We start from the raw sequence: 24,091 nt of genomic DNA, 5'->3' as shown, positions 1-24,091 counted from the left end.
ACGATCCCTCTGTTCCTCCACCTGACCAAGAACCCTACCATTAACCCTGTATTCCGCATTCTTATTTGTTCTTCCAAAATGGACAACCTCACACTTGGCAGGGTTGAACTCCATCTGCCACTCCTCAGCCCAGCTCTGCATCATATCTAAGTTCCTCTGCAGCCGACAACAGCCCTCCTCACTGTCCACAACTCCACCTATCTTTGTATCATCTGCAAATTTACTGACCCACCCTTCGACTCCCTCCTCTAAGTCATTAATAAAAATTACAAACAGCAGAGGACCCAGAACTGATCCCTGCGGAACTCCACTTGTAACTGGACTCCATGCTGAATATTTACCATCTACCACCACTCTCTGACTTCGACCGGTTAGCCAGTTTTCTATCCAATTGGCCAAATTTCCTTCTATCCCCTGCCTCCTGACTTTCTGCATAAGCCTACCATGGGGAACCTTATCAAATGCCTTACTAAAATCCATGTACACTACATCCACTGCTCTACCCTCATCCACATGCTTGGTCACCTCCTCGAAAAATTCAATAAGACTTGTAAGGCAAGACCTACCCTTCACAAATCCGTGCTGGCTGTCCCTAATCAAGCAGTGTCTTTCCAGATACTCGTAAATCCTATCCCTCAGTACCCTTTCCATTACTTTGCCTGCCACAGAAGTAAGACTAACTGGCCTGTAATTCCCGGGGTTATCCCTATTCCCTTTTTTGAACAGGGGCACAACATTCGCTACTCTCCAGTCCCCTGGTACCACCCCAGTTGCCAGTAGTTGAGATAAAGCAAATGTGGGGTATCCATGAGAAGGGAATGACACTTTCCCTGGCAGAGTGGAGAGGGTCATTGATCATCTGCCTACATGCTGTACATTCCTTCAGATGGTTGAGATTGCACTGGCCTGGATGGGAACCCTGGTCCAGGTTGGTGTGTTGCTGGTAGAATGGGGTCTTCTATTGGCCTGGGAGAAAAAGATGTCCTGCCTCTGCAGCAATGCCATGTCCCTGCCCACAAAGACAGGCATCAATTTTCCATTGAGGTGGTACGGTGGCTCAGTGGCTAGCACTGCTGCCTCATAGCACCAGGGACCCAGGTTCAGTTCCAGCCTCGGGTGACTGTTTGTTTGGAGTTCTCCATGTGTCTGCATGGGTTTCCTCCAGGTGCTCCGATTTACTCCCATAATCCAAAGATGTGCAGGTTAGGGGAATTAGCTATGCTAAATTGCCCATAGTGTTCAGGTATGTGTAGATTAAGTGCATTAATCAGGGTAAATGTAGAGTAATGGGGAACGTGATTGGGTGGGATACTCTTCGGAGGGTCGATGTGGACTTGTTGGGCCAAAAGGGCCTGTTTCCAGACTGTAGCGATTCTATGATTGGCCCTGGATGTGGCAGACAATGTCAGGAACCATGCAGGGTAACCTGGACTGACAGCTCTTGTCTGGGTACACAACATCTTTTTGAAAATGGTGCTGCACCACAGATGTTGGTCAATTCTGGGATATTCAGGAAATGGTGAGTTGTTTTGGCAATGGCACCTGGTATGATGTGTCAGAGGGACATCAAAGGATGGGGATGGTAATAAATCAGGGTGGGTTTTGTAAAATAAGACGGTAGACGTCCCTATGCATCACAATGTGAAGCCTCTGACAAACTTGACAAAACTGATACTTAGCAAAAGAAATTAAGAACAATTGTTGCAATTCACCCATGCTCTTTGAATGTTTGTCATCATCTTCCCTTTTAAAGAATATTCTCCATTATTATCACTGCGGACTCTCTCCTCATATCATTGTAGTTTCCTCTACTTAATTCTGGACCATAGCCTCACAAGTAACTGTCATTCTCCACTGAAGACAACAAATGCTGCAGGTCAGGCAACATCGATGGTGAGACCGCATCTGTCATTCTCACATTCTGATCAGTTAATGTAAACTAGTAACATATTTTCTCCACCAGCACTCTACACCCACTATCCCGTCCCCTCTGACCTATAGCTTTAATGTTGTCCCTCCATATGTCACAACAGCTCTGAAGAGTCATCTAGACTTGAAATGTTCGCTTGCGCTGTCTCTCTATGGGTGCTGCCTGACTTGCTGTGATCGCCAACGTAAGTTGTTCTCTGTACAGATTCCAGCATCTGCAGTAATTTGTTCCTACATGTTATTCTCCATCTTAATGAGGAAATCTATTGTATTATGGTCATTCATCTACCCTCATTATGGTAATGTTGAGTGTGGTGTTGGTAACAAAATGCATATTCCTGATTCAAGTACAGAATGTAATTTGGATCAGCACAGCAAATCAGAGACAGTGGTAATGTCACTGGACTGGGAATCCTGGACTAGGAATCCTGAGACACAGGCTAATGCTGTGGGGAAACAAATTCAAAACACACTACAGCATCTAATGTGGTTTAAATTCAATCAATAACAGCTGGAATTGAAAGCTAGTCTATGAAATTATTATTGACTGCCCTAAAATACTCTCGCTCACAAATTCCCTTTAAGGAAATAATCTGCTAATGGAGCCACAGCAATGCGACTTCCAAAATGGCCAGGCAAGCTGTCTGAGGGCGATTAGAATGGACCACCAAAAGTGCAGTTGACAGCAATGCTCAAATCTAGTGGAAGAATAAAAAAACCGTCAGCACTTTGTTAACTTTGCTGTTTTATATTTTCACATCTACATTTAGCAGCACTACAGACAGACAAGTTTGATTCTGTTTGAATCCAAGACTCCACTGGTTAGAATTTCAGGGTCACCTTGGGGCACTCCATTTGCTCATTCTCTTATGGTCTATGGGCTAGAGATGACAGAATCTGTTCCACTGCAGGAAAGTGGCTCCACTGAAGAAATTCACCAAAGATCCTTAAACAGCATCTTCTAAACCATCAACCATTTCCATCTCAAAGGACAAGGGTCAGCCGATACTTGGGAACACTGCACTCCAAGCCATACACTATCCTGACTTGGACATATATTGCTGTTCATTCTCTGTTGCTAGATCAAACTCCTGGAAATGCCTTCCTAAGGGTATTGTGGGTCAACCCACAGCCCATGAACAGCAGTGATTCACGGATGCAGCTCACTCCCACCTCCTCGAGGACAACTAAGGACAGGCAACAAATGCTGGCCAGACAGATGTGCATATGCCATGACTGAATCAAAACAAAACAAGCAAACCCTGTGGAAGAAGGTTGCAGATCATTGTCTTGCCTCTGCCCTAACTGATCATTAAAAGTCGATGTTCCACATTTCTATTTCCATTAGGTTCCTTCCAAAATTAAACCACATCATAGAATCATATGGATGTACAGCACGGAAACAGACCCTTTGAACCAACTCGTCCATGCTGATCAGGTATCCTACATTAATCTAGTCCCATTTGCCAGCATTTTGCTCATATCCCCCCAAACCCTTCCTATTCATATACCCATCCTTTTAAATGCTGTAATTGTACGAGCGTCCACCACTTCCTCTGGCAGCTCATTCCATACCCGCACCACCCTTTGCATGAAAAGGTTGCCCCTTCTAAATCTTTCCCCTCTCAACTTAAACCTATGCCCTTTCGTTTTAGGCTTCACTACCCGAGGAAAACTAACTATCCATGCTCCTCATGATTTTATAAATCTCTACAATGTTACCTTTCAACTTCTGACTCTCCAAGGAAAATAGCCCCTCCCTATAGCTCAAACGTTCTGACCCTGGCAACATCCTTGTAAATATTTCCTGAACACTTTCAAGCTTCACAATAGCTTCCCGTTGGCAGAGAAACCAGAATTACATGCAGTATTGCAAAAATGGCCTCATCAATGTCTTGTACACCTGCAACATGACTTCCCAGCTCCTATACTCAATAAAGGCAAGTGTACCAAACGCCTTCTTCACTATCCTATCTACCTGCGACTCCACTTTCAAGGAGCTATGAACTTGCACTCCAAGGTCTCTTTATTCGGCAACATTCCCCAGGGCCCTCCCATTAAGTGTATAAGTCCAGCCCTGATTTGCCTTTGTAAAATGTAGTACTTCACATTTATCTAAATTAAACTCCATCTGCCACTCCTCAGCCTATTAACCCATCTGATCGAATTCTGTGGTAGCCTTCTTCGCTGTCCACCTCCAATGTTGGTGTCATCTGCAAACTTACTAACTATACCTCCTATGTTAACATGATCCGTGGAGCAGGAACACCTCCTTTTATCTAAATTAAACTCCATCTGCCCACTCGAACTGTTGGCCTATGTGATCAACATAACTCTGAGGTTATCTTCACTGGGCAAAGCACCTACAATTTTGGTGTCATCTGCACCATACTACCTATATTCACATCCAAATCATTGTTATAAATGATGAAAAGCAGTGGACCCAGCACCAATCCTTGTGGCACACCTCACAGGCCTCCAGTCTGAAAGTCCAAGAATCTCCAGTGTGGAACCCTTCTGAATGTGAATGGGTACCTTTTTAATTCATGCCAATGTTAACCATTTCTCTTTCCACAGATGCTACTTGGCCCGCTGAGTTTCTGTTTGTTGTTAATTCCCATTTCCTGTTGTTAATTCCCATTTCCTGTTGTTAATTCCCATTTCCAGCATTAGCAATACTTTGCTTTTTGCCGCAATGGGAATAGCAGTTTGGACAAAGTGCTAAAGAGCATGGATTCAAATGTCGAGCAAAGATATTCACATCAAGTCAACACAGTTTTTAACATTTCCCATTAGTAAAAAGAACGCAATCCACTTGAAATGCTCGCTCCCCTGCAGTTAGGACTAAAATAAAAGAACAAATTGAACATGTGATGTGGGACAACTAAAAACAGAAATTGCAGAAGAAACTCAGAAGACCTGGCAATATTTGTGGAGAGAAAATAGAGTTAACATTTCAAACCCAGTAACCCTTCTTCAGAATGGACTGTTTCTCATTGTAAACACATCAGTGTACAATAATGGTGAAATTAACAGAATTATTTAGTTAAGCATTTACTACATCTGCCATCACTGTGCACACACTGTTTTCGGATGTACCAACACTGCCAAACCCAAGACACTTAACACAACCAAGCTGCAGTTTTGCCAAATGTGCGACGTTAAAATTAAATGTCCTGCACCAGGCAGCAGGTGATTTACTGATAACATCATGTACACCTTCCTGTGTCACAGCTTCATCCTGCATCACACCTTATTCTGCGATGGATGTGTCTGCACAACAGTGTAACAGGAGGAGGTCTGGAGGCATTACTCGAAGTAAGGTACAAAGTATAGTCAATAATGTATCTGCCAGCTCACCACATGCATTGCCAAAGGAAATTCTCAAGTTTTTTTTAAACAATACAGCAGTCTCACTCAAAGTGAGCTTAAAAAGGAAAGAAAACCCACCTCTGACCTGCAGACTGATGCTTTCCATCAATTTTATGAAACCTAATTAACTTGGATTCCAGTGAGGGTGTATCATTAAAAGGCCAAGTTGGTGCCGAAAACGTCAATGTACCTGACTAGCCACGAGCAAGGCCACAGGAGATCTACTTGATTTTAAAAGGCGTTTGGTCTCTGCTCATGTTGGTCCCAACTGTATAAATCAGTAGTTAATTAGCTTCATAAAAGCCAGTAATACCCTTAGTGAATCTGTATAATAACTATGGATAGCACAGGCAGAGGGCAAACAGGTATGGAGAAATTGGTACCAAAAAAATGTCTCATTGAGATTCAAACTCCTCCCTTTCCCTGCCTGTGCTTTTCAGACTATGGAGTCATTCCCTAGTTTTAAGGAAATTCCCACAAAACTACATTCTCGTGTTTAGATTAGATTAGATTACTTACAGTGTGGAAACAGGCCCTTCAGCCCAACAAGTCCACACCGCCCCGCCGAAGCACAACTCACCCATACCCTTACCTAACACTACGGGCAATTTAGCATGGCCAATTCACCTGATCTGCACATCTTTGGACTGTGGGAGGAAACCCACGCAGACATGGGGAAAATGTGCAAACGCCACACAGTCGCCTGAGGCAGGAATTGAACCCAGGTCTCTGGCGCTGTGAGGCAGCAATGCTAACCACTGTGCCACCGTGTCGCCCCACCGTGTTGTATCCGGAACAGGCTCCTTGCACTATTTAACTAAATTCCAGCAATCCTATGGGCCAGGTGGGCAGACAGTGAAATGTTTTCGACAACATGACTTCCCCAGACAGTCTGACTGGGATAGGGTATTCATGCTGGGTAGAGAGTGAAAAGGTGGGTGAATGTGTAGGCTAGGTGGATTAGCCATGGGAAATGCAGAATTAGAGGGATCGGGCAGGGCAGTGGGTCTGGGTGGGACACTTCATGTGGTCAGTGTGGACTCGATGGGCCAAATGGCCTGTTTCTACTCTGTAGGGATTCTAAGTCCCCTCTTCAGCCCTAGAATAAAAGAGGTCTGAATGGAAGACATCTTTACCCATATCCAGCAAGGAAACCCAGACTCGAGGGGCTGACTTTATCGTTGAAGATGATGAGCTCTATGTTGTTACAGCCCTGACTAGGCCACTCTGGGTCACATTCCTTGACATTCCACCACCTCATCTTTGCGTGCGATGTGTTGTGTGCCCTGAGCTCCTCCTCCATCTGCAGCGAGATGTTCCTGAACAGCACTAGTCTCTCTTTGTCAGCACTGGGAAAACCTGCAGCCAGTGTGGAAGCAAAACAAGAGACACTGTGTCAGTCAGTCCTTCCTGAGAGTAGAACTTCACACAGGATCACAGAAACAGGCCATTCTACAAATCCCACGCTGTTGGTCTTTCCATGGAACCCTACAATCTATTTTTATTTTTAGGAGCTTACCGGATGCCCTTCTAAAAGCTACAATTGTGTCTGCCTCCACCACAATTCATATCATTTCCACTCACTGGATGTTAAAGGTATTTTTCCTCATGGTTCATATCTCTGCTGTCTGGTTCGTTACCCCACAGCCAAAGGAGACAGTTTCTCTCATCCCTGGAACCATTTCCAAAGTCAGGATGGGGAGTGGCTTGGAGAGGAGGCAAGTGGATAGTATTCCGTAACACTCCTGATTTGCACCTTGTAGATGGTGGACAGATTCTGGGGAGTCAAGCGATGAGTTACTTGCTACAGGATTCCTAGCTCTTGAAGCCATTGTACTTATGTGGCTAGTATCAGTTCAGTTTCTAGTTAATGGCCTCCCCCAGGATGTGGAAGTTTGAGTAATAGGAATGTGATTGAATGTCAAGGGGGCGATGATTAGATTCTCTCATGTCATTACCCTGATACTTGTGTGGCATAAATGTTACTTGCCACTTGTCAGCCCACGCCTGGATATTGTCCAGATCTTGTTGCATTTGAAACTAGAGAGCTTTAGCATCTGAAATGGTGCTGAACATTGTGTAAGCATCGGCAAACATCCCCACATCAGACCTTATGATGGAGGGAAGGTCATGGATGAAGCAGCTGAAGATGGTTGGGCCTAGGGCTCTCGTCTTAGGAAATCCTGCAGATTTGTCCTGGAGCTGAGATGACTGACCTCTGACAACCACAACCATCTTCCAACGCGCCATGTAGTACTCACACCAGTAGACCGCTCTCCCCCCGATTCCCATTGATTGTAGTTTTGCTCCTTAATATCACAGTCAGTCAAGTACGACCTTGAGGTTAAGGGTAATCACTCTCACCTCACCTCAGTAGATCTGCAGCAGATTTACACAATTCTGAGTTCCAAATTCCAAATTAATGCCCTGTGTTGAGAAAGCCTGAGTAGAAATCCTCAGAAAATCTTTCTCCTCAAATTTCCACCACACTCTGGGGTAGTGAATTCCACATACTCACAACCCCCGTGTCTCCCCGTGTCTGCGTGGGTTTCCTCCGGGTGCTCCGGTTTCCTCCCACAGTCCAAAGATGTGCAGACCAGGTGAATTGGCCATGCTAAATTGCCCGTAGTGTTAGGTAAGGGATAGACGTAGGGGTATGGGTGGGTTGCGCTTCGGCGGGGCGGTGTGGACTTGTTGGGCCGAAGGGCCTGTTTCCACACTGTAAGTAATCTAATCTAATCACAACCCTTTGAAGAGAAGGAATTTATCCTCATCTCTGTTTTAAATCTGCTACCACTTAGCCTAAAACGATGACCTCATTCCAGATTGCCCCACACAAGAACATCCTTTCTACATTGACTCCTGTCAATCCCCTTTTGCATCTTATAGACCTCAATGCGATTTCCTGTCATTCTTCTAAACTCCAGAGAGTATAGGCCTAATCTGTTCAATCTCTCTTAATAAAATAAACCCCTTATCCCTGGAATCAGCTTAGTGAAGCTCCTCTCAAACGGTCTCCAATATCCCTCCCTCAAGTAAGCAATACTCCAGGTGTGGTCTCACTCATGCCATGCGCAATTATAGTAACACTTCCTGGACCAGAATGGATTTAGGAGGATGATGCTTTTCTCTTTTAGATCTTAACAATCAAACAGAAGAAAAAAATCTTAAAATTCAACACAAAATACATTTATATAGTACTTATAGTATAGAAACTGTCCCAAGATGCTTCACAGGAACAATAAAATTTTATACTGAGTCAGACGAGTGACTAAAATAATGTTTTAAGAAAGGTGAGGGTTTTACGAAGGGAAGTCCAGACTTTCGGATCAGTTAAGGGGCTAACAAAGGGACGTACTATTGCTCCCCCTCTCTGTCATTCACGTGAGGGGCCAACCCCTCCTCAGTAAAATCCATCAGTGAGCAGAAGGCTGCTTTAATGTGTGCACAACAGCTGATGATGGTGATGGTACACTAGTCCAGCAACACTGCATGCACGCACGCACACACACCGGAGACGACCCCCAGTTACAGCTTCCTTTGTCGACATTCACCTGCTCGAAGCCGGAAAGCTGGTATCGCTTCAGGTCGATGTGTTGCTCGAATGTATTTTGGGAACAATTCCTTTATTACCCTGAAATGAAACAGAATGGTTACTATTGCTCATCAGCAGCATTGTGAGAAAGAGGGGGCTGAGTGTAAAAGTAAGAGGCAGAAATGTCAGCAGGTTAGGTACCACAATTGACCATGTGACTACTACATTGACCTTAGGAAGGGTGGGGTGCCTCTTTGTCAATCTCTGTGCCAGCAAGAACCAGGATGTAACTCTGGAGTGCATGAAGAGGGAGATTCAAGGCTGGAGGGAGAGGGACGGGAGGAGTGAAGATGTGGTGTGAGTAGGAAGTTAGGATGGGCAGTGGGGAAATGAGTGTGGACATTGGGAATATAGGGCTGGGGAGTACGGGCTGGGGGAGTACGGGAGAGTAGTGGGTGGGGGAGAGGATGGTGAGGATGGGTGTTAGTGGGAGGAGGTGAGACTAGAGGAGTGGGGAGGTGAGACTGTGGTGGGCAACTGAAGGTGGGCATGTCCTTCTGTCTGAATCCTCAGTCCCCAGACTTCCTGAGGGAAGCCTCATGATCTGTGAATTGATGTGCTTTCCGACTGTCCAGTCCATCAGCTACGCACAGACATGGCTCTCTGTGATATGTCGGAGTCTGGAGCTTTCACAGTCCTGGGTCTCCGTGAATGATGTGGAAGACTGAATCATTGAATCTGTATATTGCAGAAAGAGGCCATTTGGCCTACACCTCTCACTGTTTACCTGGAGGCCCTTGCCATGGAATTCAAGGAACTAAGGAAGAGATTATTCTCTTCAACTTCACAAGGTTGGACGGAGGTTGCTGAGAAAGTGGAAAACAGCAATACGCCAAGAGACCCTCAGGGGGATGGGAAAGATGAGCAGCATCAAGCCCCATGCCCTGTGACTTCTGCCTAACAGACCTCACAGCTCCAGCCAGTCCTCCCGCCCCCCCCCCCCCCGCCTTTCTCCAGGCATCTGACATTCGTCCTTCAAGGCGGCAACACAAACTCTCTCCCCAATCATTTTGCAATCTCAATTCTACACTGTTCAACTGCCCTCACTGCTCTCCTCACCTTGTCTCCATACAAGTATTCAGAACTCTTTCCTTCCTCTCCTTCCAGGAACCCATGACACACAGCCTCAGGGAGGTGGTAACAACCAAGATGGAAAAAGTATGTTCCCCTCCAGTGACAAATGCCTTGATGGCCTCTGGGAAGTAAGCGCACAGATGCTCCAGTGAGAGGGGACCCTGAGACATCAGTGATAACCAGCCTCCTGAGGGAAGCTGATCCACTCAACACAGGCCCAAGGGCTCAGCCTGTTCCAGCTAGATCCCTGTGCCCCCCCAGAAGGTGCTACTGTTGGTCTCCTTCTTGTCTTCATCAGTGCAGCTCCATAAGTAGCTCCCAGGCTGTGAAGGAGACTGGCACCAGAGAAATGCAGTTGGAAATGAGTGATGAACAAAAAAAGAAGTGATTTCACAAGATGTGGCAATTAACTGACTGGTAGAGACAGCACTCCCTGAGCAGCCTCTTACCTGACCATGGCCACAGCTCTTCAGCATAATCAACAAAAGACTTCCCAGTCTGTCAGGGTCACTGAACAAACACTAACCTGTCAGACACTCACTTCAGTTACACAGCTCGGGGACATTAATCCACTGGGTTGTTAAATCCAGATGCATGGTTAAAGAGACAGAACTGTTGGTTTGCACAATCTAGTCCTCTCTTTGATAATCCCAAGGAGATCCCCACCCATTTAAAACGTGCTGAGTTAAAACAGAAAACAGGTTGGATAATGTTGGGATTCCAAACCTCATTTTGTGGGATTTAGCTCCCTGTGCACACCAAAACCTGTTTCCTTTTACCTGGAAAGGCCCCTTCAGTGATGCTGAAGCAAACAATTTGCTTTGAGATGGGATTTTCATGTAAAAAAAAGATGGTGACAAAGACAGCAATGACAGTACATACACGGACTTGTCACATGTTCCATCCAGCAGCTGAACCAGCTCCTCTCTCACTTCCCTGTCTGTACAGACGACTGTGTGTTTACCAAACGCTTCAGGGTTCATCAGAAGGGAAGCATTCCTGTAGGGACATGAGAAACAAGAATCAACAGCTGACAGATTCACAAGTGCTGTGCCAACTGAGACATACAGATCAGAAATTATTCTTGTTCCAGAGGATCAATCACTGTGCTGGTGTACATTCTGAATAAACACAGCAATATCACATTGTCCCCATGTGTCGCTTAATGTCATACATAAAAGGGAAATGAAGGAATCAAAGTATATGTTTAGAATTTGTATAAGTGCAGGACATATTTTATGTGATCCAGGTATAAATGAGGTGGGGGGGGGGGGAGGAATATTGATTATTAGATATACCAGTGGTTAGATACAATGTAAAACTCTCAATCTGCTCGTTGTAGTTTTAATCAATGACTTGGATGAGGAAGTGGAAGGGTGGGTTAGTAAGTTTCCCGATGACACACAGGTCGGTGGTGTAGGTAGTGTGGAGGGCTGTTGCAGGCTACAACAAGACATTGGGAGGCTGCAGAGCTGGGCTGAGAAGTGGCAGATGGAATTCAACCTGGATAAATGCAAAGTGGGTCATTTTGGAAGGTCGAATTTGAATGCTGAATACAGGGCTAAAGACAGGATTCTTGGCAGTGTGGGGGAATAGCGGGAGATTGGGGTCCACTTACATAGGTCCCTCAAAGTTGCCACTCAAGTTGATAGGGTTGTTAAGAAGGCGTATGGTACTTTGGCTTTCATTAACAGGGGGAGTGAGTTTAAGAGCCAGGAGGTTTTGCTGCAGCTCTATAAAGCTCTGAAATTCTGCAGAGTTCTGGTCGCCTCATTATAAGGAAGATGTAGATACTTTAGAGAGGGTGCAGAGGAGATTTACCAGGATGCTGCCTGGATTGGAGGGCAGGTCTTATGAAGAGGGGTTGAGTGAGCTCAGACTTTTCACACTGGAGAGGAGGAGGAAGAGAGGTGACTTGATAGAGGTGTACAGGGTAATGGGAGGCATAGAGAGAGTAGATAGCCAGAGACTTTTCCCCGAGGGTAGAAATGACTGTCACGAGGGGGTCATAATTATAAGGTGATTGGAGGAAGGTGTGGGGAGATGTCAGAGGTTGGTTTTATATACAGAGAGTGGAATGCACTGACAGCGGTGGTAGTAAAGTCAGAGACATTAGGGACATTTAAACAACTGCTGGACAAACACATGGATGGCAGTAAATTGAGGGGTGTGTATGTTAGATCTTAGATTAAGATAAATGCCCAACACAATCCTGTACAGTGCTGTACTGTTCTATGTTCTATGTAAACCTCCCTCAACACTGTCCCCCATTGTACATCTGAGGACAGAGACAATACAGGGTTAGTTACAGAGCAAAGTTTCTTTTATTCTCAGAGAGTCATAGAGATGTACAACATGGAAACAGACCCTTTCTATTCATATGCCCATCCAAATGCCTCTTAAATGTTGCAACTGTACCAGCCTCCACCACGTCCTCTGGCAGCTCATTCCATACATGTACCACCCTCTGCGTGAAAAAGTTGCCCCTTAGGTCTCTTTTATATCTTTCCCCTCTCACCCTAAACCTATGCCCTCTAGTTCTGGACTCTCCGACCCCAGGGAAAAGACTTTGTCTATTTACCCGATCTATTCCCCCGCATGATTTTGTAAACCTCTATAAGGTCACCCCTCAGCCTCCGACACTCCAGGGAAATAGCCCCAGCCTGTTCAGTCTCTCCCAATAGCTCAAATCCTCCAACCCTGGCAACATCCTTGTAAATCTTTTCTGAACCCTTTCAAGTTTCACAACATCTTTCCAATAGGAAGGAGACCAGAATTGCACACAATATTCTAACAGTGGCCTAACCGATGTCCTGTACAGCCGCAACATGACCTCCCAACTTCTGTACTCAATACTCTGACCAATAAAGGAAAGCATACCAAATGCTCCACTGGTCACAGGCCTCCAGTCTGAAAAACAACCCTCCACCACCACCCTCTGTCTTCTACCTTGGAGCCAGTTCTGTATCCAAATGGCTAGTTCTCCCTGTATTCTATGAGATCTCACCTTGCTAATCAGTCTCCCATGGGGAACGGTCAAACGCCTTACTGAAGTCCATAAAGATCACATCTACCGCTCTGCTCTCATCAATCTTCTTTGTTACTTCTTCAAAAAACTCAATCAAGTTTGTGTGACATGATTTCCCACGCACAAAGCCATGTTGACTATCCCTAATCTGTCCTTGCCTTTCCAAATACATGTACATCCTGTCCCTCAGGATTCCCTCCAACAACTTGCCCACCACCAACATCAGGCTCACCGGTCTATAGTTCCCTGGCTGGTCCTTGAAAGTGGAGTCGCAGGTAGATAGGATAGTGAAGAAGGCATTTGGTATACTTTCCTTTATTGGTCAGAGTATTGAGTACAGGAGTTGGGAGGTCATGTTGCGGCTGTACAGGACATTGGTTAGGCCACTGTTGGAATATTGCATGCAATTCTGGTCTCCTTCCTATTGGAAAGATGTTGTGAAACTTGAAAGGGTTCAGAAAAGGTTTACAAGGATGTTGCCAGGGTTGGAGGATCTGAGCTATAGGGAGAGGCTGAACAGGCTGGGGCTGTTTTCCCTGGAGCATCGGAGGCTGAGGGGTGACCTTATAGAGGTTTACAAAATTATGAGGGGCATGGATAGGGTAAATAGGCAAAGTCTTTTCCCTGGGGTTGGGGAGTCCAGAACTAGAGGGTATAGGTTTAGGGTGAGAGGGGAAAGATATAAAAGAGACATAAGGGGCAACTTTTTCACACACATAGTGGTACGTGTATGGAATGAGCTGCCAGAGGAAGTGGTGGAGGCTGGTACAATTGCAACATTTAAGAGGCATTTGGATGGGTATATGAATAAGAAGGGTTTGGAGGGATATGGGCTGGGTGCTGGCAGGTGGGACTAGATTGGGTTGGGATATCTGGTCGGCATGGACAGGTTGGACTGAAGGGTCTGTTTCCATGCTGTACATCTCTACAATTCTAAGTAACATGTTGTGATTTTCCCGATCCTACGCCACACACTGTACCTCAGAATGGTCCACTGGAGATGTACGTAAATCTGGGAAGAATTGGCAAGTTCTTCTTTCATCGCTTTGAGACTGGCCGGGCTGATGCTCCACAGGAGGTTTGCGTCACTCTTGATGTGAGCCACGATGATGTCTTCTGGCATGTAGTTCACTAAAAACTGCATTGCGGACTGTGGGGATGGAAACAAGTGAATACATTCTGAATGCTTTTATAACACTTTTTTAAAAAAAATCTTTGTTTCCTGTTTATCCATCAGTCATTAGTGTTCATTTGGACAGCCATCCCCTCTTCCTCCCACAGCCCTCTCTCTCATTCTCAAAAGGTTCTCAGCTGACACTCGCTTCCCTGCATGCTCTCTCCCTCCTTCAGTGCCTCACTTTCTGTATCTACCCTACAATATGCTCTAAGGATTAAACTTGCGCGGAAGGCTGCCATTTTTTTGCTCCTGTCAGGGTGAGGCATTTTGTAAGGAATGATACATTGAGAAGTCGATCTGCGAAGGCTGGATCTTGTTTAATTTTGACGTCTCGGATAAAGGCCCCTCTACACTGTCTCCATCACATGCTTCCAGGACAGAGTCCATGGTAGTCACTGAACCCTTCAATCCAGATTTTTACTGAATTCAGATTCCAACACTGCCGTGGCAGGATTCAAACCCGGGTCCCCAGAACATTACCCTCTAGATTAACAGTCTCTAGATTAACAGTCCGGCGATAACACCACATCACCACCCCAGTTCAACCACTGCAGTCTCTATGTCCAAGAATGCCATCATTTTCATGTTACCTCCTGTAACTGCACTCTGACCAGATTCCAGCTTATCTCATTGTTGTGCTACCATTCCTTGAGACTGGCCTTTCTACTTGGAGGTACCTTCTTTGTTTGATTAGTATTTAATTTGACTGGGGGTCGGCTCATGAAGTATTCCTAGATAAACTGTACCCTCCAACCTGGCACCGCCCTCTTGAACTGCCCTACCTGTCTATCTTCCTTCCCAGCTCCCACTCCACCCACCCCCTCTCCAACCTATCACCATCATCCTCTGTCTGCATCTAGCGATCACCTTCCCAGTTACCTTTGCCCAGACCCACCCACATTCCTGATGAAGAGCTTATGCCTGAAACATCGATTTTCCTGCTCCTCAGATGCCGCCTGACCTGCTGTGCTTTTCCAGCACCACATTTTTTTTGACTCTGATCTCCAGCATCTGTGGTCCTCACTTCCTCCTGGTCAATGTGATCCTGTATGGGGGATGTGGGCACAATCGACTGGAGAAGGGTTCAGGGCACCCCTTGTAGTTTACAAGCGTCCACAGAACCGAAAGCTTTTGAATTGGGGCTTAGTGGCTGACACTCTCATCTCAAAGTCACAATCTCTTGGGTTCAAGCCCCACTCTTCACTACAGAAGGAGTGCTGCACTGTCTGAGCTACCATCTTTCAGAAGACATTCTAAGACTCCGTCAAGTGGATGTAAATCCTTCAACCTCTATCTCAACAAGCAGCGAGCAGTTCTTCCCAGCATCGCATTTATCCCCCAAACAATATCTCAAACATAGATTGTGTGGCTATTTATCGCACTGCCATTTGTGGGAGTTCACTGTGAATAAAATTGTCGGACTGTTTCGATATTGTAATAGTGCCATATCCCTTTAAATCCCTTTGAGTAACCTAGGGTGGACAACAAGCTATGAACCTTTAACTATTTAAATGACGAGTCTAAAGTGGAACATTGCTGGACCAAAGTTGGGACAGTAATCTTTCTCATCTGATGTGAGAAAGGAACAGCTTGTTGGGTTTTTTACAATTATTCTTGGAACATTTTTGAGACCGACAGGGTCATGTTTATATCCCACCTCGCTCACTGTCCTAAGCACCAACCACATACTGTACACCAGACTGAGATGGCAGTTTCTTTTTCCAGGATCATATAAATGTGGCACTGAGTGTCTGCTGTACTGTCACAGACAGCCCTGCTCTCTCTCGATTGGATGAGAGAAAAGATTTCATGATGCTCTTTGAAGAAGAGAAACTCCTTGGTGCCCTGGCCAACATTTAACCTTTTGTTAACATCACTGTAAACAGCTTGTGTTATCATTGTTCGCATTGCTGTGCTAAACTGTCTGCTGATGCGATAACGTCACCAACTGATATCTTCCCACAGCCACCTGCCTTTATCAGATTGGTGCCTGAGCAGTAATGAACACATCCATCACAATCCTGTTCACGGTCCTAACCCCCTCACCTCCCCACTCACAACCTCCGCACATTCTCACCCCTCACACCCCTCATACCCACCCCTCACTCCCAATCTCCCCACCTCCCCACATTCTCACAACCCCAATCCCACCCCTCAGTCACCACCTCCACCCCTCACTCCCACTCCCAAACCTCCCCACAGTTTCACCCCTTCACTCCTACCTTTCACTCCCACCTTTCACTCCCCCTCTCAACCTTCCCAATCTCACCCCCAACACCCTCACCTTCCCCGCCCCTCGCCCCCACCCCCAACACCCACCACTCGTCCCCTAGCCCCCCACACATCCCACCCCTTGCATCCCACCTTGACCCCACCCCCCCACCTCACCCCCACAACCCCCACCCCCCCCACCTCACCCCCACAACCCCCACCCCCAGCTCGGCCCCACACACCCCACCTCGATCCACATCCCCCCACTCTGACCCCCATCACCCACCCCCCACCCCTCACCCCCACACCCCCACTTCACGCCCACACCCCCCACTTCTCCCCCATCCCCCCACCCCTCGCCCCACCACCTCGCCCCATCTGCCCACCCCTCGCCCCCATCCCCCCACCCCTCGCCCCCCAACTTGCCCCCATCCCCCCACCCCTCGCCCCCAACCCACGCACCCACACTCCCCGCCCCTACACCCCCACACAACTCGCCCCCACACCCCACCTCGCCCCCCCCACACACCCCACACCCCACACCTCACACCTCGCCTCCACACGCCCCCACCCCTCGCCCTCCACACCCCCCCACCCCTCGACCCCCACCTCAGCCCCATACCCTCGCCCCTCACCCCTTGCCCCACCGTCCCCCCACCTCTCAACCCCCATCCCTCACCCCCACACACCCCGTCCCCCCGCCCCCTTGCCCCCTCACCCCCGCCCCCTCAGCCCCACACCCCCGCCCCTCACCCTCACACCCCCTCACCCTCACACCCCCGCCCCCTCACTCCCCACCCCTCGCCCCCTCATCCCCCACCCCTCGCCCCCATGTCCCCTGCCCCCCACCTGGCCCCACCCCCCATCTCGCCCCCACACTCCCCCGCCTCCCATCTCCCACCTCCCACCTCGTCCCCACACCCCCCACCCCCACCTCGCCCCCACACCTCACCCCCACACCTCACCTCCCTGCCCTGCCACTCACCCCAAACCCTCCCGCCCTCCCTCACCCCCTATCCGAACTCCCTCACCCCTCGCCCCCAACCTCTCCCACCTAGCCCCTCACTTCCCCCACCTTCACCCCTCACCTCCCATCCCCCCTCTCTTGCACCCAACCACCCCTGCCCCTCGTGCCCTACCTCCTCCGTCCCTCACCCCAACCTCCCCGCCCCACACCCCCAACCTCTCCCGCCCCTCGCCCCCAACCTCTCCCGCCCCTCGCCCCCACCTCCGCCCCTCACCTCCCCATCCCTCCTCCCTTGCACCCAACCCCCCGCCCCCTACCTCCCTGTCCCTCACCCTCAACCTCCTCTACACCCACCCCTGCCCCTCACCTCCCCCGTCCCTCGCCCCAACCTCCCCCTCTACGCACCCTCACCCCTCGCCCCCAACCTCCCCCCACCCCCGCCCCTCACCCCAGTCTCAACACCCCCCATCTCCCTTCTTCCACCCTTTAGCCCCACTCCTAACCTTCCTATTCTCATTAGCCCCTCCCCCACCCCTCACTGGCCTCTCTGGGTAATTGCTCGTGTGCCTGAGCACCTTACCGGGTGGTGGCTGTACTGTATGGTGAGCTGGTCGTACTCCGCTGTGGAGAATGTCCTCAGGTTCTGTTGCTGTGCACTCATCGTAAACAAAGGCTGCACTCAAACAAAAGATTTCAGGAAAGGCAGATTGCAATAATAACTTGCATGTAAAACGTCTGTTTAATATTCAGACACTGTGCTTCACAGGAGCGGTATCAGATACAGCTCGACACTGAACTACATGAAAAGCTCTTGCTGATGTGGCCAAAATATTTAGTTAAAGAGGTTTATGGACGATGAGAGGAGTAGAGAGGTGGAGAAAGTCACTGCAGGCAGTTTCAGAGCCTGGGGATGAAGGCAGCTGAAAGCAGAGTCCCCAATTGTGGTTGTGTAAGAGACGTGCGGAGATCTGGTGGGGGGTGTGGATCTGGGAGGAAGTTACAGAGACACAGAGCCAACTGACCAAACAAGGATGATCAGTCCAAACACCGAAGAAAGATTTAAAAACATTAAATAGGCTGATTATTTTATAGGGTAAAAACAATGACTGCAGATGCTGGAAACCAGATTCTGGATTAGTGGTGCTGGAAGAGCACAGCAGTTCAGGCAGCATCCGAGGAGCAGCGAAATCGACGTTTCTTTATAGTTTAGGTTTTTCAGGCATTAATCAAGGTGATTTATGTCATTTTATGTCTGTATGTGACAAAACAGCCTCCATCTAACTCCTGTAAAATATCTCAAAATATTCCCAAACTCTTTTGCAGTGAACATTGTTTTAGATTTACGAACCCAATTCCTCCTCATGTCTATATGCTTCCATTGGATATGGGCATTAGTGGCAAGGGCATAATGTGTTACTCATCCTTCATTGGTGAGTGAGTGCAGTCACATCCACAGAGCTGTTCGGAACAGAGTTGCAAGAGTTTCCTAAAAGCAAGTTACTGCAGATATCAGAAATTTGGAATAAAAACAGAAAATGCTTGATATGCAGCTCCAGCAGCACCTATAATGAGAAATAGGATTAACATCTTGAGTCACATGTAACAGTTCTCCAAAACAAGATGTTGACTCAGTTACAGCGAAGGAAAGGCGATGTCATTCCAAGTCAGGACGGTGAGTGGCTTGGAGGGGAACTTGCATCCAGTCTCTCTACATCTGTAATCCCCATGAGAAGGCCCAACCAGTTCCCCTCCACCGACACTCTCATTCTCTTGGTGGATCCTCACCCTTAACCATTTCGCCTTTGACTCCTTCCACTTGCTACTGACTAAACAGGTGGCCATGGATACCCAGACGGCTCTGAATTACACCTGCCTCTGTCGGATATGTGGAACAATCCCTCTTCTGTAGCTACACCAGCACCACCCCTCACCTCTTCCTCCACTATATTGATGATTGTATCAGTGCTGCCCCGCGAGGAACTTGAACAGTTCATTAACTTCACCAACACCTTCCACCCCAACTTCAAATTCAGCCGGACCATCTGTGACCCCCCTCCCTTCCCGTTCCTGGACCTCTCCGTCTCCATCTCTGGTAACCAACTCTGCACTGACACTCATTTCAAGCCCATGGACTCCCATAGCTACCATGACTCCACCTCCTCTCGCCCATCCTCTTACAAAGATGCAATCCCATACTCTCAATTCATTTGCCCCATCTCCTCCCAAGACGAAGAATTCCATTCCCAGACATCCTAGATGTCCTCCTACTTCAAGGACCGTAGTTTCCCCTCCCTACTCCTTCCTATGATCAATGATGCCCTCCACCGCATCTCCTCCATTTCTTGCACTTCTGCCCTCAAACTCCCTCCCCTCAACAATAAGGATAGAGTCCCCCGGTCTTCTCATACCACCCCATCAATCTCCCCCAACATACCATCCTCCGCCATTTTAACCTCCTACAATGTGACGATGCTGCTCCTTCATTTTTTTCCAAGAGGGCTCAGGCTCCAAAATGTCTGGGTTTATCTACTTGAAGAGGCTTTCAAATTTTTAAAAATAACCACTTGTACAATGAAAGGGGAAAGGCCTGTTCTCCCAGCTCACCTACCCTGGTTTGGTTTGAGCAAGCAGTCAGTGTTTTGAGCATGCTGGTCAAGGAAACAGCTCCATGCTGAACCTCTCTGACATCCCTCTCTCTAACATCTCTTCCGTAAGACTCTGTGTTTGATTTTGCCTTTTTTGCCAAGGGGGTGTTTATGGGCATTGTTGCAGGAATTTGCAACAACATCATTAAGTTGAGATAATCTGTTGGGTTTTCGGATTGGTTAAGTTATTCTATATTCTGTTCTCTTTTGTTGCAGTGGGGGATTTCTCTGGGAACAGTGACCACAATTCTGTAAGTTTTAGAATACTCGTAGACAAAGATGAGAGTAGCCCTAAGGGAAGAGTAGTAAACTGGGCCAAGGCCAATTATATCAAAATTAGACAGGAGCTGGGAAACGTGGATTGGACACAGCTATTTAAAGGGAAATCCACATTTGATATGTGGGAGGCTTTCAAAGATAGGTTAAAGATAGTGCAGGATAGGCATATCCCTCTGAAAACAAGGGATAGGAAAGGCAAGATTCATGAACCGTGGATGACAGGAGAAATTGTACGACTAGCCAAGAGGAAAAGGGAAGCGTACATAAGGTCCAGGCAGGTAAGAAGAGAACAGGCCCTGGAGGAATATCGGGAGAGTAGGACCAATCTTCAACAAGGAATCAAGCGGGCTAAAAGGGGTCATGAAATAGCTTTAGCGAGCAGGATTAAGGAGAATCCCAAAGCCTTTTATTCTTATATAAGTAGTAAGTGGGTAACTAGAGAAAGGATTAGTCCACTAAAGGATAACAAAGGAAGGCTGTGTGTCAAAACTGAGAAAATGGGTGAGATTCTCAATGATTACTTTGCATCAGTGTTCACTGAGGAACGGGAGGTGATGAATGCTGAGATTACAGATAGAAATTTGTTTACTCTGGATCACGTGTTGGGTAGGCTAGAGGTTATTAAGGTGGACAAATTCCCAGGAACGGATGGGATCTATCCCAGGTTGCTGATGGAGGTGAGAGAGGAAATACCTGGGGCCCTAACAGATATCTTTGTTGCATCCTTAAATACAGGTGAGGTGCTGGAGGACTGGAAGGTTGCTCATGTTGTCCCCCTGTACAAGGAGGGCAGTAGGGATATTCCAGGTAACTACAGACCAGTGAGCCTGATGTCAGTGGTGGGAAAGTTGCTGGAGAAGGTACTGAGGGATAAAATCTATTTATATTTGGAAAAGAATGGGCTTATCAGTGATAGGCAACATGGTTTTGTGTGGGGGAGATCATGCCTTACCAACTTAATAGAGTTCTTTGAAGAAGTGACCAAGTTGATAGATGAAGGAAGGGCTATAGATGTCATATACGTGGACTTTAGTCAGGCATTTAATAAGGTTCCCAGTGGTAAACTAATGGAGAAAGTGAAGTCACATGGTGTGCAGGGTGTTCTAGCTAGGTGGATAATGAACTGGTTGAGCAACAGGAGACAGAGTGTAGTAGTTGAAGGGAGTTTCTCAAAATGGAGAAAGGTGACCAGTGGTGTTTCCACAGGGGTCAGTGCTAGGGCCACTGTTGTTTGTAATATACATAAATGATCTGGAAGAGGGCACTGTTGGTCTGATCAGTAAGTTTGCAGATGACACCAAGATTGATAGAGTAGCAGAAAGGATAGGGGACTGTCAAAGAATACAGGAGAATATAGATAGACTGGAGAGTTGGGCAGAGAAGTGGCAGATGGAGGTCAATCCAGGCAAATGTGAAGTGATGCATTTTGGGAAGTCTAATTCTAGAGTGAATTATACAGTAAACAGAAGAGCATTGAGGAAAGTTGATAAGCAGAGAGATCTGGGAGTTCAGGTCCATTGTACCCTGAGGGTGGCTGCATAGGTGGATAGAGTGATCAAGAAGGCATATGGTATGCTTGCCTTCATCAGACAGGGTATTGAGTATAAGAGTTGGTGAGTCATGTTAAAATTGTACACAATGTTGGTTCGGCCGCATTTAGAATACTGTGTACTGTTCTGGTTGCCACTTTACCAAAAGGATGTGGAGACTTTGGAGAAGGTGCAGAGAAGGTTTACGAGGATGGTGCCTGGTATGGAAGGTGCTGGCTATGAAGAGAGGTTGAGTAGGTTAGGATTGTTTTCATTAGAAAAAAGGAGATTGTGGGGGGGACCTGACTGAGGTTTACAAAATCATGAAGGATATCGACAGGGTAAATAGAGATAAGCTTTTTCCCAGGGTGAAAGGTTCAATAATGAGAGGTCACGCTTTCAAGATGAGAGGTGGAAAGTTTAAGGGGGGTACATGCGGAAAGTACTTTACACAGAGGGTGGTAGGTGCCTGGAACACGTTGCTAGCAGAGGTAATAGAGGCAGGCACAGTAGATACACTTAAGGTGCGTCAGGACAGATGCATGAGTAGGTGGGGAGCAGAGGGATACAGATGTTTAGGAATTGGACGATAGGTTTAGACAGTAGATTTGGATCGGCACAGGCTTGGAGGGCCGAAGGGGTGTAAATTTTCTTTATTCTTTGTTCTAAAACAACTAGCAAAGTTAGAGTCTGGGCTACTTTCTTTAAATGTTTTGAGGGGGGCTGGCCTGGTCGTTAACAACAATCAGACCCCACCACCAAAAAGATATTTCCTTCCCCACCCTGTCAGCTTTCCATAGGGATTGCCCACTCCATCACTCCCTCGTCAGCTCTGCACTCTCCACCCAACACACCTGACATCTTTCCTGCAACCTCAGGAGATGCAGAACTTGCCCCTGCACCTCTCCTCTCACCTCCATCCAAGGCTCCAAACAATCCTTCCCAATCTGACAGAGATTCAACTGTAATTCTTCTAACTTTGTCTATTGCACCCACTCCTCCTACATCGGACAGACAGAGCGCAGACTCGGGGACCAGTTCACAGATGCTCTGTACGCTCCAATCAACACCACCTTCCAGATGCTAGCCATTTCAACTGCCCCTCCCACTCCCTCAGCAATGTGTCTGTCCTGAGACAACTCCACTGTCAAAATGAGGCCACTTGCAAACTGGAGGAACAACATCTTATAAGCCTCCTTGGGAACTTACAGCTGAATGGCCTCAACAAGAGTTCATCAGCTTCAAAATCTCCCCAGCCCCAGCTCCATCCCCACCTTCCTGACCTGCCTTGACATGTCTATCTTCCTATTAGCCCAGCCATTCCACTCCTTCTCTCTGACCAATCACCATTACCCCCTACCTACATTTACCCAGCAACATCACACCTACACTCACCAACCTCCTCCCCCCACCACCCCCACCCCCAACCCCAACAACCTATTTATTTTTGGGCTCTTCCCAGCCCCCCAAGTCCTTTCAGCACAAAACATTGACTTTCCTGTTCCTGTATGACATGCTGTGCTCTTCCAGCTCCACACTTTACCAACTTGAAGGTGGTGGTGTTTCCATGTATCTGCTGCCCTTGTCCTTCTAGATGGAATGGTTGTAGGTTTGGAAGGTGCTGTCTGAGGATCTTTGGTGTATTTCTACAGTGCATCCTGTAGATAGTATACATTGTTGCTCCTGAGGGTGGGTGGTGGAGGGAGTGGATGTGGTACCAATCAGGCAGGCTGTTTTGTCCTGGATGGTGTCAAGTTTCTTGAGTGTTGTTGGAGGTGCACCCATCCAGGCAAGTGGGGAGTACTCCATCACACTCCTGCTGACTATAGGCAGTTAGTCTCTCAATGTGGCACCTGGAATATCAGCTTGGAAGACCTCAATGGATCTTGCTCCATTTGTAGCTCAAAGATCATTCTGATCCATTATTCAAAACACCGTTGCCTGTTTCTGATCCTGCACCAAGTCCTGCTTAGACCCCTCTTGTTTCGATTCACTTCCTCTTATCCCAGTGTGTTTGGTTAAATGCCGTGTCCCTCCTTACAGAACCCCCGAAGCCTCTATCTCCAGCCCCGGACCTCTCTCTCACACACACTCATCTCAGACTGACTCTGCACCTTCACACCACACACCCACAAGCCTCTTTCTTGACACATTTTTCTCACCTTTAAAGCCTCCAGAGAACACAAAGCTTTGGCCAACTTAACAGACTTCCCCTTTAAATCTTCTACCAGTTTCCACTCTGTGAACAACACCCACACTAGTGGGCAGAAGTAACAGATGCTGCT

The 24,091-nt window shown here is 47.4% G+C and overlaps 1 protein-coding gene across 1 annotated transcript in view; it reads right to left on the bottom strand.

Moving 5' to 3' along the window:
- Positions 1–24,091, bottom strand: part of LOC140462783 (piezo-type mechanosensitive ion channel component 2-like) — a 423,249-nt gene that overhangs the window by 5,573 nt on the left and 393,585 nt on the right. Inside the window, exons 64-68 of the mRNA XM_072556051.1 lie at positions 17,934–18,026; positions 13,979–14,148; positions 10,853–10,969; positions 8,856–8,935; positions 6,438–6,660 (exon numbers count right to left, since the gene is read on the bottom strand). Of these exons, the coding sequence (XP_072412152.1) occupies positions 6,438–6,660; positions 8,856–8,935; positions 10,853–10,969; positions 13,979–14,148; positions 17,934–18,026 (683 nt within the window). The remainder of the gene's footprint in view (positions 1–6,437; positions 6,661–8,855; positions 8,936–10,852; positions 10,970–13,978; positions 14,149–17,933; positions 18,027–24,091) is intronic.

This window comes from Chiloscyllium punctatum, chromosome 37, assembly GCF_047496795.1.
Source record: "Chiloscyllium punctatum isolate Juve2018m chromosome 37, sChiPun1.3, whole genome shotgun sequence".
Lineage (NCBI taxonomy): Eukaryota > Metazoa > Chordata > Chondrichthyes > Orectolobiformes > Hemiscylliidae > Chiloscyllium > Chiloscyllium punctatum.
This window is presented reverse-complemented; position numbering and strand designations above follow the sequence as displayed.